General features: G+C 48.9%; 4 protein-coding genes across 4 annotated transcripts in view; 2 read left to right on the plus strand and 2 right to left on the minus strand.

Annotated features, from left to right (window-relative positions):
• The window catches only part of LOC134553888 (feather keratin 1-like), a 12,622-nt gene extending 9,670 nt beyond the window's left edge, over positions 1-2,952 (minus strand). The window contains exon 1 of the mRNA XM_063404019.1: positions 2,925-2,952. The gene's annotated coding sequence lies outside the window, so the exon portion shown is untranslated. The remainder of the gene's footprint in view (positions 1-2,924) is intronic.
• The window catches only part of LOC134553894 (feather keratin 1-like), a 5,230-nt gene extending 2,175 nt beyond the window's left edge, over positions 1-3,055 (minus strand). Inside the window, exons 1-2 of the mRNA XM_063404026.1 lie at positions 3,033-3,055; positions 2,925-2,948 (exon numbers count right to left, since the gene is read on the minus strand). The gene's annotated coding sequence lies outside the window, so the exon portion shown is untranslated. The remainder of the gene's footprint in view (positions 1-2,924; positions 2,949-3,032) is intronic.
• Positions 693-2,875, plus strand: LOC134553895 (feather keratin 1-like). Its single transcript, XM_063404027.1, has 2 exons — positions 693-785; positions 1,128-2,875. The coding sequence occupies exons 1-2, from the start codon at positions 726-728 to the stop codon at positions 1,443-1,445; spliced, it is 378 nt and encodes a 125-aa protein (XP_063260097.1). The 5' UTR covers positions 693-725; the 3' UTR covers positions 1,446-2,875.
• An 82-nt stretch (positions 3,056-3,137) lies between the features above and the next one.
• LOC134553865 (gametocyte-specific factor 1-like) lies at positions 3,138-11,806 on the plus strand. The gene is made up of 7 exons (XM_063404002.1): positions 3,138-3,299; positions 5,845-5,942; positions 6,039-6,165; positions 7,564-7,650; positions 8,336-8,396; positions 9,173-9,253; positions 10,059-11,806. Exons 1-7 carry the CDS (start codon positions 3,278-3,280, stop codon positions 10,108-10,110), a joined length of 528 nt encoding a protein of 175 aa, XP_063260072.1. The 5' UTR covers positions 3,138-3,277; the 3' UTR covers positions 10,111-11,806.
• The last annotated feature ends 3,678 nt before the right edge of the window (positions 11,807-15,484 follow it).

The following is a 15,484-nucleotide window of genomic DNA, read 5'->3' on the forward strand; positions in this document are numbered from 1 at the left end:
GCAGCTGGGACGTGACCCAGGAGGGCAAGGGAATGCCTTCAGTAGGCAAATCTCCAGGGAGAGACTCTCCTGACCCATGGCCAGTCACACCCTAATTTTGGTGTAAAGCCAAGCCATGAGTGCGTGATGTCTGCAGGCTTTGTCCCAGGCAGGGCTGAATTCCCTTCCAGCAAGGGCTGCTCCATCCATAACCCTGGAAAACCATCTTCAAGCACAGGGCTGTGCCCAGACCCACAGCTCCAGGCAGCCCAAATGCCACGGCCCTCAGCATGTCTTGCTTGGCAGCACAGCCACAGCTCAGGGTGTTCTCAGAATTGACAATGTGTGGCAGGGCTTTGTCCAGGTCAGGGTGCAAACGGTGCTCCCAAAGGGTGCATTCCAACGGGGTGAAGAGAGAGGGAAGGCACTGTCCCAAGAGTCAACACATCCCTCAGGCAGTAAGGAAGTACAGAACTCCACAGGGGTCAGCTTGAGGCTGGGTTCCTGCCCATACCAATGTGTTCCTGCACAAGAAATCCTTGGACTTCTCCTCCTACTACAAGGTAGCAGCCTCCATAACTTAGTGGGAATGTCAGAAACGAGGAAATTAAATGGCAGCATAGATGGAGACCAAACCACAATGTGTGCCATTGAGAAGAATGTTTTGCTTTGAGGTGAGTCTGTAGGAAAATTATTGTCCTTGTGCAGTGACTGTGAGCCTGGGGCATTGCAGGAGGAGTATAAAAATGGGCCCTTCTCCTCACTCTCTCATTCACTCCTCTCACCTCCATCTCCTTGAGAACCAGGTGAGTCTGAAGCTTTTTCTCATCCTTATCCTCCTCCCACAGGATTTCTATACATGCTTTTTTGTCCCATATGGATTCTTGCCATGAGAAAAGGAAGGGAGCAGAAAGTGTAACACGGGGAAAGGCTGAGGCTTGTCTGAGGTGTTTCCAGAGCTATGGACAGGGATCTTCCTTGGGTAGCTCTTGGCAGGGCTCTTCTGAGGAAAAGAGAAGTCTGTGTGTCTCTCTATACAGCCCCCAAGGTTTGAGTCCAGTTCATGCCTTTGGTCTCTCATGGTGGGGTGACAGGCTGATCCTCACCCACTCCTTGTGCTCTGCTTCCTTCCTTTCCCTCTCTCCCAGGTGCACCTGCAGCCCCAAGCCATGTCCTGCTACAGCCCGTGCCAGCCCTGCGGCCCCACCCCGCTGGCCAACAGCTGCAATGAGCCCTGTGTCAGGCAGTGCCAGGACTCCACCGTGGCCATCCAGCCCTCGCCTGTCGTGGTGACCCTGCCCGGCCCCATCCTCAGCTCCTTCCCACAGAACACTGCCGTGGGATCCTCCACCTCTGCTGCTGTTGGCAACATCCTCAGCACTCAGGGAGTGCCCATCAGCTCTGGGGGCTTTGGCCTCTCGGGCTTGGGCAGTGGCCTCTGTGGCATCAGGGGCCTCCCCTGCTAAAGCTGCTGGCCGTGGCCCTGGGGAAGGAACCCAGGCACTGCCAGCATGGAACCGGCCTGGGGACGCAGCAGCGGCTTGTTGCTTCCTGAGGGGCTGAGCAAGCCCAGCAGCCCTTGCAGAAGGACAGGGCCAGCCTGGGCTCTTGGCAAGCACAGCCCAGCCCTGCCTCTGCCCTCTGCCACTCTTCATTTCCCTCCTGTGTCCTTGTTCCCTTGTGCTCCCCTGGGCTGTGAGCCCCACACAGCCGTCCTGGGGAGGACCTGCTGGCCCTCTCTGGATCTGGCAGATAATCCCTGCTGGGATCTCTGCCACAGCCATGGGATGAAAACTCCCATGTGTCCCTGGTGCTTCCTGCGCTGGCTTCCTCTTTTGGATTGACCTGTTTATCTCTTCTGACACATTAAATTTCTGTTGCATCCCAGCCCATGCCTCTGTGTTATCCTTTTCCCCACAGGCATGATCCAAAGATGCCCAGCGGTTGAATAGGTTTCTGGAGAGATGAATACTTGATTTGATTTCTGGGAACCCTGTATTGGGATGCACACCCCAGATGATGGAGGCCAGATCCATATAGTGTTAATCGTTGCGTTGTTCTCAAGTTCATCTCCGGAGAGGATTTATGTCTTCTCGGAGCCACCCTTCTTTCTACTGCAAATTTTAGTCCTTGCTTGAGTTTAGGGCAAGGGCGTTTACAATTCCTGAACGTTTTTCCTTTTTTTATTTCAAGCCTGACTGACTTTTACCGTATACCTTATAAAACGTGAATTATTTTACACCATAGATTACAAACACGAATTATTTCACCTAACATATCACACAAACACGAATTATTTCACATCATATATCACACCAGGCAATGATATCCCTGTGACTCGGGCACCTGCCCCCCACATGTGCTCCTCTTGGTCCAAGTTTTGTCTGGGGTGTTCTAACACCTCGCTGAGTTCTTTCTCCAGGTCAGTGCAGGGACACATTCTGAGCTTACAGATCTCCTGCTCTGGCTTCTGGTGCACCAGGAGACTAAAACAGCCCCAGACACAAGATAAACACGACTGAGCACCCAAACAATAACCATTTATTATTGTTGCAAAATGTGGAGCACGGAAATTTTTCTTAAGAAATTATGTTCTTTGATGTGTGAACTTTGAATACTTTCAGGACTAATCGACAAGACAAGCTCTCTTCCAACCTCGACAATTCTGATTCACTGGTCAGGGTCAGTTCATAACCAGCGCCTAAAGGCTGCAGCAGTCCCAGTCAAAACCAGAATGAGTCTAAGCTCATTCTGTCTTAAAAGGGTTTATTTCGGCTGAACATTGCCTAACACCTCAGGGCAGTTTCAGGGTCCCAGGCCGGGACCACCGGCGGACCGACCCCACAGCCCAGCCCTGCCCGGGCCCACAGCCAAGCCCACAGCCCAGCCCATCCCGCCGCCGGCCCGGCCCCACCGCCCACCTCACCGCTCACCTCACCGCCCACCTCACCGCTCACCTCACCGCTCACCTCACCGCTCACCTCACCGCCCACCTCACCGCCCACCTCACCGCTCACCTCACCGCCCACCTCACCGCCCACCTCACCGCCCACCTCACCGCCGGCCCGGCCCCACCGCCCATCCCGCCGCCAGTCCCGCCGCCGGCCCGGCCCCACAGCCCGCCCCACCGCCGGCCCCGAGGCGGAGTCGGACCCCACAGCCAGTCCCACAGCGGTCCCGGCCCGGCCGCACACCCGCGGCCCGCAGCCGGCCTCGGGGCTCGTTCGGACCCACAGCCGAGCCCACACCCCGTCCCGGAGCGGACCCGACCCCAGAGCAGACCCCGCCCGGCCCCGGCATGGAGCTCGAGGACGACATGGGTGAGGTTTGAGGCTTGAGGCTTGGTTGGGGAGGGACGGGGAGAGCGCTCGTCGGCTGCGGGCAGGGCCGGGCCACACCCGCGCCGCTGGGCTCGGTTCCCCCTCGGGCCGGCTCCGTCCCCGTGCCCGGTGCCCGAGCCGGGCGGGCCCCGCGGGCCTCTCTCGGTGATTCCAGCCCAGGTCGCCACACCAGGTGAAGTCCGGCCTGCAGGATTTAACTGAGTAAAGCGACTTTGGTTCAGCCGCCGAGCTGCTGCCGGCGGTGTTGGGATCCGTTTCCATGCAGTGGGGACATGGACAGGTCCAAGGATCTCCGTGCACTGTTGTGGTGCCTTTGGTGGTTTCAGGCGTGTATAAATTACAGGTGCCCCAGCCGCTTCTGTGCTGCTGGGGTTTGGTGCTGAGGGCTCTGCTCTTCCTCTGGTGCTCGTCTCTGTCCCCTTTCCCTTCACTCTGTGAAAAACGAGTTTGACTTCTTAGAAAAATTTAGAAGTTGCTTAATAATAATAATAATAATAACAATTAGGAGATAGAAATAAAGCAAAAGTTCTCGGCCGAGGGTGCCTGGCGAGCCGCCAGAGAGCAAACCTCAGCCCTTCAGATTTTCTGTTTTAAAGATCAGTATGTTACATATTCAATAGACCTTAATGCATTATTCAAACATTCTTTTGAGTTCAGATGTTCTCTTGGTTTTGGTCGGCCCCCCCCAGTTTGTCCTATTTCACCAAATTTACATTTTATTACTCCTTGTAGATAGGTTCTTGTTGGTGCCTTTTAGTCGTCCTATGTTTCATTTTTCTGATACCAGGAGATCAATAAATTCCTTTTGTAGCTTTTGCTTCAGCCCTACCTTCATCTGGATAATTAAGGAATGCAGGAGAATCCCCCCTTTCTTGCGATAGGGGTTTGATTCAGTTTGGTCAACTGCTTTGACCGGTTTTAAATGTTACAAAAAAAAGTCTTTACTACTCAAAAAGAAAATATACATTCATCACGTTTCTAAACTCTGTTAATAATAAAAGAAAATACAGTAAAACCTTCCCACATTATACATACAGTATTCATTTTAATATTTGCAAAAAAACAACTTTATAATATGCATTTATAACAACTGGAAATGCATTTGGTCTTGTGTGGATCCGGTTCAGAGAGAGAAGCTGTTGGAAAAACCTCTAACAAATATTTTTTATTCTTGTGAATTCCTTGAACAGACAGTGCTTACTCCTGTATTTACATAGATGAGTGATTAATGTGCACAAGTGGGTATCTCAGCCGTGAGAATGAAGGCTGTGTGCCTGATAAAGGTGTATCTGGGCAGACTCCTTAGCTGGAACGCATTCAAGGAGAAGAAACCCTCCTCAGAAGGGAGAAGGGGATGTTTAGAGGAGCATCCCCCACGCACCTGATGCCAAAATCGAGTAATGCTGCTTTCTACTACCGAAATTACAGTGTCAGAGCGTTTGATTTTTTGCGAACTTTTTGGCGACAAAACCACTTGTGACTTGACTGCTCTTCCAGGGGCAGCTGGGCCAGTGCAAAGCCAGGTGGGTTTTTAGCTGCTCTAGTGCCCCAGTGGGCTGTTGAGAGGAGCTCAGAGGCAGCAGCACTGCACAGCCCAGATGGAAATGAGGATCCTGCCTGTCCCTTCTCTTTCCAAGTGGCTCTCAGCATGAATTCTGCTCCTTGGGACTTCTGGAACAGCACTGTAACAACACCAGCCTGGGGCCTGATGGAGCCACGAGTGTGAGAGGAGGGCAGAGGCAGCAGCAGCCAGTGCCTAGAGCTGGGTTAGCTCCTGCATAATCTAATCCTAAATGTGCTGACAGCAGAAAGGATGGGAGCAGCCCAGCTCCCCACAGGCAGTAGTGAGTCTGTGTCTTATGTCTCCACCTGGCTGCCTCTCTTCCTCCCTGAGACTATGCATATTTATTAACATTTATATTTTAATATATTTTATAGAAAATTATGTATGCATGGATTCACACTGCTTCATGTTTATATGTTTGCTCCTCAGTGTTTTTGCTGCTTTAGTAATGCCTCAGTTCCTAAATAATTACATGATCAAAAGCTTCATTCATCTCGTGTACCATGTTAGGCACACTCCAGAATGTAACTCAGTTCCTTCATATTCTGCCTCTAGCAAAATGAGCTACTAATGGAAAAAGGGTTTGGTTCAGCTGCTGAAGGTGCTGGTGGGTGTGACATGATCCCGGTGATCCTCCTCCAGGAGAGCTGGAAAGTGCTGCTGGCTTTCCCTTCGAGTAAGGGTGGTTGCCTTCCTAATGAGGTAACCTAAAGAGTTATTATGCTCAGTGGTGCTGACTCTCCTCTGTTTTAACTAATGTCCCAGTTATGAGAACTTCAAGTTTAATTAATTTGGTTATGCAAAGGAGGAGCTTGCCTTTATGAATGGTTTCAAACTCAGAGAAACTGGTATAACTCCCTCAGACCACAGCCCTGGTGTGGTGGTGTGGGGTTTTCCCCAGTGCACTGAGTGATTCTCATCTCTAAGCAGATGCTCTTCCCTGTTTTCCTGTCCCATCAGATGTGTTGGATCCAGAGAGGATAATCCAGTGCCCCTTGGTTAAACACCATCGGATCAGAGCACGGCGCTTTCCCTATCACCTGGTTAAGTGTAAGGAGGTGAGCTGGACAGGCACTGACTGAGACTGCATGCAAATACACCCTGTGTTCCTGTGTCCCCTCACAAGTTGCCTTGTTTAACTTTCCCTTGTCCAGAGCAATCCTGAAATTGCAAAGCAATTGGCCACGTGCCCTTTCAACGCTCGTCACCTGGTTCCTCAGGCTGACCTCAGCAACCACATCGTGAAGTGCAGCGACAAAGCCTTCATGGAGCAAGACGTGGGTAAGAGAAGCCCTGGGCACCCCGGGGACTGGGTGGAATAACCCAGAAGCGGGAGGCAAATGGTTGTCTGTAGTTTTGTGTGACACAGCAGCTTTGGGAAAACTTAATCGCATTTGCTTGGCTTTATTGGACAGTTTCTTGAGATTGTGTGTCTTAGTTTGAAAGACAGGTGTCTGCTAGGGAGGGCAGGGCCTCCCTTGGAATGGAGAATTCAAACCCCCTCCCTCCGAATTATTATAATTTTGAAAATTAAGTGGGCTCTCAGGCAGAGGTATGGGGATAGGAATAACAGTTCTTTACTGGTATGTATAACAAGGCAAACAAACAACAACTACAGCATTAATAATAAACAGAACCAGGAACCTCGATGGGTTTTGCTTCACAAAGCCCGGGGTGGTGCCCCTGCAGGACTCCGAGAGCACCAAGCTGGAATGGTGGAAAATCCCGAGCTGGTGGATGAGATCGGCAGCTCTGTCGGTGGCAGCTGGAACGGCAGGGATGTCCCAGCAGGGCAGGGGAGGCAGGGCCACAGAGTAGCAAAAAGCCCCAAAGAGGTGGCAGGACAGGGCCGGCCCAGCTCCAGCAGGGCAGGAGGAGGCGAGCTCAGAATCCCGGGGCACGTGAGCAGATGGTGGTAGATTTCCCAGGACCAGACTTGGTGGTGCCAGTGAACTCCTCCCGCAGCAAACAACAGCCTGGCTGTCCTCCCTCTGATGCTGATGCCGAGAGCAAGAGAGGGCATAGCTGCCCCCAGCCCTGTCCTTTCCCTGCCCTCAAAACTCTCGAAATTCCCAGAGACAAAAGAAATGTAGCCCAATGCCACACCCTTCTCCCGACTTTTGGCCACCTCTTTGTTTTGGTCAAGCACCCACAAGTACCCAGCAGTTACTGCAACTTATGGGAAAAAATTCTGTGAGTAAAAAAGAAACAAATCTAACCCCCAACAATATGGCACATGCTCTGGGTAGGCTTTGCACGTGTTTTGTTACTGGGCTTGTTGAATAGAAAGGTTTTACCCAAAACCGTGCAGGAGGTGCCTCTGGAAGGTGGATTGGGATGCATTAATGGCCACAAGGATGGGCTGCTCCTCTTGCAGAGCTGATCTCCCTTTAACTCCTGCACACTACAGAGCACACACTACCTATCTTATGTAGAAGTTCATGGGCAGTGATGCCTGCATCCATGTCAGCACTCCAGCATTCCTGCTCAAAGTTCCAGGGAGCAGAGTCTTCTCTTTTTAGTGAAAAAGGCAAATTTGAAGTTGCTGGATTTCAGCTGTCCCCAACCTGTTTCCATAAGTGGGGCTTCCTCTAAAGCCCAGAGATATTTTACAGCTTGAGCCAAAGTGTTTAATGAATTTAAGGACTGCTGGTCGCTGTGTTTTCTCTCTTCCTGAAGTGAGCCGGTCCTGTGAGCCCCCACAGGAGCAGCTGAATAATGGGAGCACATGGCAGGCACCTCCATGTGATGAAGACTGGGAAACAGGTGAGGAGCTTCCCCATCTGCTGCTTTCTTCCTGGCCATGTCCCCCAGCTCCTCTGGGAACGTTGTGAGGTCAGGGGTGCTGTTCACTCTGGGCTGCCTTGTAGGACACTTTACTTATCTTGTTCATATGAACATGGATCTCTCCACCCAGCAGCCTTGGCTTGGTATAGAGAACAATCCAAAATGCCTGCAAGAACAAGCATGGGGAGAGATTTCTAGGCATCCTTTCCATAAGAGCTTTTGTACCTTGCATGCAGTGATAGCAATGGAAACGTGTTCTTCAATGAAGCAGACACATTCCTCAAAGGTCAACTTTTACTCCCTCTTGAACATGTAAAATATAACAGAGATATTCCTGATCATAGAATCACAGAATCCCTGAATGGTTTGGCTTGGGTGGTATCTTAAAGTTCATCTCATTCCATGAGCAGGGACACCTCCCACTGTCCCAGGATGCTCCAAGCCCTGTCCAGCCTGGCCTTGGACACTTCCAGGGATCCAGGGGCAGCCACAGCCTCTCTGGGCACCCTGTGCCAGGGCCTGCCCAGCCTCACAGGGAGGAATTCCTTCCCAATATCCCATCCATCCCTGCCCTCTGGCTGTGGGAAGCCATTTAAGCCACTGATCTGATGGTGGTTTCTGGGGTTTCTGAGTTCTGAGCCACAACATCTGCTTTCTTTCACAGAGTTGCGGGAGGGATCCGAGTCTACTTTTGTGTGGGGTGTCATCAACTCTCCCCTAAACGGGTAGGGAATGCAAGTTTGATTCTTTACACCAGTGTTTGTTTTAAAAAATACTGCAGCCATCTCCCACCCTCACCTTGCTGGCTGGACAGGAGCTGCCTTAGCTGCTGTGCAATGCTGGGAGGAGAGGTGCTGCTGGTTCAGTGTGACCTGCTGCCTCTCATGGCCTGGACCAGAGCAGGAAACTCTGAGGACCACAGATACTGCTCCTGCGTGCCTGGCAGGCTGTTCCTCCTGCCCATGGCCTGCATTCAGGGACTGATGGATATCTGGGCATTGTACAGGGAGAAAGGGGGTCACACTTGTGGTCTCTGAGTCCTTGGGAGATCCCTTGTGAGCTCCTGGGACCTGGCAGATCCGCTGGAGTTGGGCCCCCCCAGCAGAATCCTCCCTTCGTGCCCTTTCCAAAGTGTGGTCAGAGTTTGGCGCAGGGGAGTGAGGAGCTCAGTGCCCAGCTGTGAACAGGAGTGGGCTGCCCTGGCTTGCTATGGGATGTGGTGACGCAACCAGACCTGCCCAAGGTGGTTTAAGGTTTATTTAACCATTTAATTCACAGTTCATCAATAATCCTGCCCCTGGCAGGCCGAGTTCTGTGTGAGCTCTTCCACAGGGCCAAACACAGCACTGCCTGGTTCCACCTGTCAGACTCTTTAAAAGATCTTTGGGTGTTCAGAGCACATCCAGCTCTCCCCAGCTCCATCCCCCAGGGCCTTGCTGCAGTAAGATGCATACATGAGCCAGTGCATTTGCCAGAAGTAACCAAAGTCACTTAATTCCAGCGCCATCAGCAACCAGAACAACTCCCTGCCCTCCCGCATGCGGCCCCCCGAGACGCTGCCGTACGCCGTGTCTGCAGGGCTGTGAGTACTGAGCCGGGGGCTTTGGCACCTTCCCAGAGCTGGGGAAGCTCCTGGAATCTCTGCCTGGAGCAGCACTGCATGGCTCCCACTGCGTGGACAGCAGGGGTTGTATTGAACAGCTGCTTCCTGAGAGCAGCTTCTGGGGGAATCTGCTGCTGGGATCATCCTCTGTGTCCTTGCTTTGGTGCATCCTCTGCTCTCTCCTTGCTCCATTCCTGTGGCCCAGGTTAGGCAGAGCTGCTTCCTGGCCACGTTTGCTGTCTCTAACCAGGCCCTTCCACAGCGTCTCCATTAACCCCTTTCAACCCCCACCCTGCCCCTGACTTAAACCAAATTGTTCCTTTGCTTTGTGCTCTGTTCACTTTCAGGCCCAGGTAAGAGCTGGGGTGAAACGGGCTCCTTAAACCAGCACCACTGGGGAGAGAAGCTATCAAATTCCATCTGGGGAGGGAGAGAAGGAGCTCCCCATGGGGAAGTGTCTAATGCTGAAATCAAAGACTTTTATTTGTCTTTAGCAGCAAAGCAACAGCTTTAAGATGCTTTGAGGAATGATTGTCTTGATTTCCACTGGGAGCAACTAAAGCTGGTGCTCTCAGGGCGCTGCAGACACAGCTCCTGCACAGCCAGGGACTGTGCAATTGCCACAGTGTTGGGCTGAGTCTGGCAAACCAAACTGAAATGTCAGTTGTAGACAAGCCTTGTTGCCAAGTGCTGCCTCTGCAGAGGCCACTGTCCCTTGGGGGAGTGGGGGAAGTTGTTGTATCTTTCTCCATCTCATGCAAAAAATGTGTCTTGTCCTTTCCAGAATTCGGAGTGTGAATTCCTCCCCCTGGAACTTGGTTTTGCCCAAGCAGTAAGTGTCTCCCTGACTTGGACAGGAGAGCTCCTGCAGATGACAGACATGCTGTGCACCTGACAGCAGGACTGTACACTTGGCTTTTGTTGCATGTTGTGTTTCTTGCAATGTTTGAACATGTGAAACTGTCCTTGGTTGCCAAATGTTTCCCCCAACCACTTGTTTTAAAAGTTATCCTCACCTTTATTTGGTGAAATTTGTTACTGTTCTTGCAAAAAAATAGACTGATAAAATTACATAGACTCAGAAACCCTCTCTGCCCAGCCCTGGGTCATGGTAACTCAATGTGAGCAGGAAAAACATTGTAATTGGCAAGTCTCTGTTTTTTGTAACAGGGAATGATCTGTGACATATTTGAGGCTGTTCTGTGTGCTCCAGAGACTGGGAAACCCTTCAGAAAGGTTTTAAGGAGTGGGGAACTGAGGAAGTTGTTTTAAGCAGGGGAGATGGGATCTGATTAGGTTTCTAATTGGAGAAGTGATAGTGGGAAACAGAACACTTTGGGGGGATGAAAATGTCCCCCAGAATCTTGTTCCTTTGCTTGAAACTTTTAAACCTTTGTGCACGTGGAGGAGCCCCTTGGTAGCTGGGTGCTTGTGGTCAGTGCTAACTGCAGAGGGATGCAGGGATGGGAGTGGGAATGTCTTGCAGGAATAGCAGATTTGGGAGAATTCAGGCCTGGCATAGCAGAAAATGCTACAGTCCCATTTCAGTGGAAGTCAGGAACCACCCAGCAGTAACTTCCAGGAATTTTCACGCTATGCCTTAAGCATCTTGCTGTTCTCAGGAAGCCTAGAGGGATTATGTGGAACTTCTGCTGGACATTCAGGAGAAGTTTTGGCTGTTTGCTGAGGGGCTGCAGCAAACTCCTGCAACTGAGGCTCTAGGAGTTGTTTGAGGGCCTGTTACAGCCTGGAGAGCACAAAGTGCTGAGAGTTTCTCCAGTCTGTGGATGGAGGCTGAGACTAAAATAATCTGGAGCAGCCAAACTTAAAAGTATTTTTTCTGTGCATGTACTTTTTGTTTTTATCTTGTTGGAGTTTTTGTCCACTCAGGGTATAGCAAGTGTCCAGGTTGGGTTTTAAACTGTGCTGTCCTTGCAGAGACTGCTTTGAGAGCATCCTGACCTTCACTTTAGCACTGTCACACCTTCAGCCTTGCCTTTGTTACCTTAGGCCTCCCCTTTGTCTCCTGTGTGTGAGGGGCTTCCCCAGGCAGACCTTAACAGAGAATCCTCCGCAATCTCCTTGCATCACACACAATTCCAAACACGGGAAGTTTCAGGAGACACTGATGTGCTTTTCCAGTTTCCATTAGAGTTTTACAGTTTTTCTAATGCTTAAAACATGTTTGAGAGCTCTCAGATACCTGTTCTGTATTGGGGGAGGGAAGGAAGGGAGTAGTAATGGTTTCAATCAGTTAAAATACATGTTTAGGACTGAAATGTTCAAATCAAGCAGTATATTTCTAAACATGTAAAGTACAAAATGGTATCTCAATATAAAACCATAAAGAATTAAGAAGCCAGACATGGTGTTTGTCTAGAAAGATATTAATGCCTTCCTATTTTCCTCTAAAGACTGGATTTCCACCATCTGTATACTACCACTAGAAAATAATACATGTTGACTGGAATATGTAAAATTAAGATTCTTTTAAAATTCTGTCAATTTATTTCAAGGTTCTTGTTGTCAGTTTAGAATAAAAATGTTTTAAATGCCCTGTGACTTGTCTTTGGAGTCAGTAAATGCTGACATGGGAAGCTCTCCTTTCCACCTTCATTTATTTTTTGTCACTTGGAATGAAAGTGGTGACAAACACCAGCTGTGATTGTTTCTGGTTTGAGAGCAGTAGCTCATTTGTAGGATTTGTGGGCCAGCGCACTACAATTTTACAGGTAAATGCCATAATTAATAATTAGCCTGAGCTCCTTTAGTTGGCAGTGGGCTGCTCCTCCTTGGGGCTCACACGTGTGTGTGCTGTAGGGGAGGAGAGCTCCTCCACCTTCTAATAAATGATTAGCCAATTATAGCAATAAAGAATTTTATTGATAATTACAATATAGAATTTCGAGAAAGCCACAAGCAAAAATCAGTGCTGAGCCTGGGATCAGCACTGGGTGAAACTCAGCTTTGGCCACTACAGCACCAGAACTCCCTGAGTTCACAAATTCAGTCTCTGCAGAGTCAGTTTATATACAGTTTTTGGCTGGTCAGTGTATTGCTTCATACTTCTTCTGTTCCTCCAATTTCTTTTTCATATTCATGTAGTCTTTTTCCTTGGTGCTGTTCGATTGAATAGTTTTTGGAGAAGGGATGAATACTTGATTCGATTTCTGGGAATCCTGTCTTCGGATGCACACCCCAGATGATGGAGGCCAGATCCATATCGAGTGTTAATGGCTGGGTCGTTGTGGGTCCATCTCTTTTCAGTACCACCCTTCTTTCTATTGCAAATTTTGGTCCCTTCCCGGGTTCCTGGCAGGGGCGTTGACAATTCCTGAACATTTTTTATTCCCAAGCCTGAATGACTTTACACCATATATTTTATTAAATACGAATTATTTCGTACCATAGATCACAAACGCAAATTATTTCATACCATAGATCACACATACATTTTACAACATCTTTTGCTTGCAGAAGTTTGATTGAATCTCCTCTCTTCCCGTAATCAGGTTTAATCCCTCTGTTTGTTCCTGCCATGGCATCTTGGTTATCAAACCAGCTCTGCTAATTAAGTCTGTTTTACTCTCTGTCCTGTGTATTCCCACACACCTTCACTTATGGCCCGGGAAGAGACATCCTGCCCGGGCAGTGTTACCACGGCTGGGTGTTGAACTAAAGGAGGTGAATTTTTAACACATCCCCGTGTGCTCGGACATTCCAGGGTTAATTTGAGTGATCAAGGAGAGGCAGACTTAGAGCCGGCTTTGGGCCAAGTACAAACATCCTCTGGTACTTATCTATACCATCTTCCTTCTAAGTTAATTCTGTCCCACCCAGTCATCAGCTCTTATCACTCATTATCTCCCCCTCTGTTCCCGAATTTCACTGGTTTTAAGTGCTCAAATCCTGGCTGGTTCAGTCTCTTTGTTTAAAAACGTTTCCCTCTCGGATTTAACCCCAGCCAGCAAATAAACATCACAGCTCAGTGCCCCCCACGGAGGGAGATGAGGGAATAAAGTAAAATTCACGGGTTGCGGTAAGAACAGTTTAATAATTGAAACAAAGTTAGATATAATTAATAATGAATAATGAGTGAGGGGGAGACATAAAACCCAAGACAGACAAGTGCTGGCCAGTGCAGTTGTTCACCACCCTCTGATCCCTCCCAGCCCATCATTCCCAGTTTATATACTCAGAATGACTCTGTGGTGTGGAATATCCCTTTGGTCAGTTTGGGTCTCCTGTCCTGGCCCTGCTTCTTGAGCCTCTGCCCACTGGCAGAGCCGGGGAAACTGCAAAGTCCTTGACTTAGAGTAAACACAAAAACCATCACTGTGTTACCAGCATTATTCCCATACTGAGTGCCAAACACAGCCCTGGGAACGGCTGCTGGGGAGAAAATTAACTCTGTCCCAGGTGAAACATAAAACTGTTCCTGAATTTCTTCCACATGCTCAGTCACACTCAAACACGCTCCTGAAGCATCAGTCCCATTTCCAGCTGCTGCCCACGGTATCAAAGCCCCTCAGGGGCCCACCCTGGGCAGGACCCGGTGCAGCCCCTGCACTGCCACGGGCTGCTCCCACCTCTGCATCAAGTTCACACGTACAGCACTGCCAACTTTCTGCATTCTTTGCTGGGTATTATCTGGTTTAATAAATGTTTTGTAGCTGTGGGGACTGGAATTACTTCAAAACAGAACTTAAGAGCAAGAGGAAGATAATCCAGCCCCTTGATCTCACATTTTAAATCCACAATCTCTTTATCAACAGCCACATTTTGCCCTCCGAGCTCTTCCTTCACTTCTCTTAATTAGAGCCCTCTCACCTGCATCACTGGCAGATAGAGAGGGAGAGGAAGGTCTGGCCCCTCTCAGGACCTAAAGGGAGTGGGCAGAGCAGAGCAAGGGCCTGGATGTGCCCCCAGTGCCCCCACTCCTGTTCCATTGAGACACTAATTTTGAAGATTTGAGAAAATCTAAGGTTATAGTTAACGATAGATGTTGCTGATTTAGATTAAATAAATAGATAAGCTTTGCTGAAATCAGTTAAAAGTTAGAGGATGGGTACAAGAAACCGGATTTAAGATAAGCTACCCTGGATCTAGTAACCCTAGATCATTAGTAATATAAATGTTACTAATGATCTAGTAACATTTACTAGATGTTAATCTACTAAATTAACATCTAGTAATGTCCAATCTAGTTTGACACTGCTTCTCAAACAGAGAAACTAATCAATACAACATCAGACCCCCTGTTTCCAGAAACCACTGAAATAGTCCTGGAAAACAGGAAACAGGGAGTTCTACCATCCATTAATCACAGCTGCATTGAAAATGTTGAAAGTTCAGAACGAGGAAGACTCGTTTTACTTCCTCCTTTTGGTGACCACTCCTCACAAAAGGACCCCCGACCCATTTCAGGGAACAAACTCAGAATACTTAATCGCCTTTTTGTCAATTAGCACAGAGCGGAGAAGAAGTGACAGGAGTATGAATATGCATTTGTATTTTGTGTATTCAACATTTTGTAAATAAAAGGCTTTGTAATTACCTGTGATCCTTGCAGTGCCCATTAGGGAGCTATCCCGAGAGCTGCCCACTGTCACAATAAACACACACTTTCTAACTTTAACTGTTAGAGAGTTTTTTGTCCGTCACAGCTGGATATCGGTATTAGATCGGTATTTGTATTTTAATAAATCACCATGACCCACCCGTTTCCAGCTCCCTTTCCCCACCAGCTGTGGGGCTGTCCCTGCCTGCCACATCCCACCAGTCTGACCAGTGAGGTCCAGGACAGGTTCCCACTCCTCCCAACCCCAGTGGTGTTGGAGCATGAACCCCCCTGGGCCAAATCCACACCCAGGAGTGCCCAGAAATGTGAGGACTGAGTTAGAACCTTCAGAGAAACTAAAATACATAAATCCACAGACATGAGGATTTAGGAATGCAAGTTTAGTTTTAAAATAAGTAAAGGATTTTTTAAGTCCTTTAGCAAATAAAAGACTCCGTTAATAAGGACCTAAGATCTAGTTTAAAGTTTAGTGGCATTACCTTTTGCAGAGTTAGTTAAACTCTAGTCATAACAAAATTAATGTAGCCTTGTTGAAAATTCCTAGATAGAACAGATAATGCTAAATGTGTAGAATTTGTGTAAGAATTTACGAAAATTGTTGCACATCAATTTTAGCTTAGGATGGGTCC

Source organism: Prinia subflava, chromosome 8, assembly GCF_021018805.1.
Source record: "Prinia subflava isolate CZ2003 ecotype Zambia chromosome 8, Cam_Psub_1.2, whole genome shotgun sequence".
NCBI classification, from domain to species: domain Eukaryota; kingdom Metazoa; phylum Chordata; class Aves; order Passeriformes; family Cisticolidae; genus Prinia; species Prinia subflava.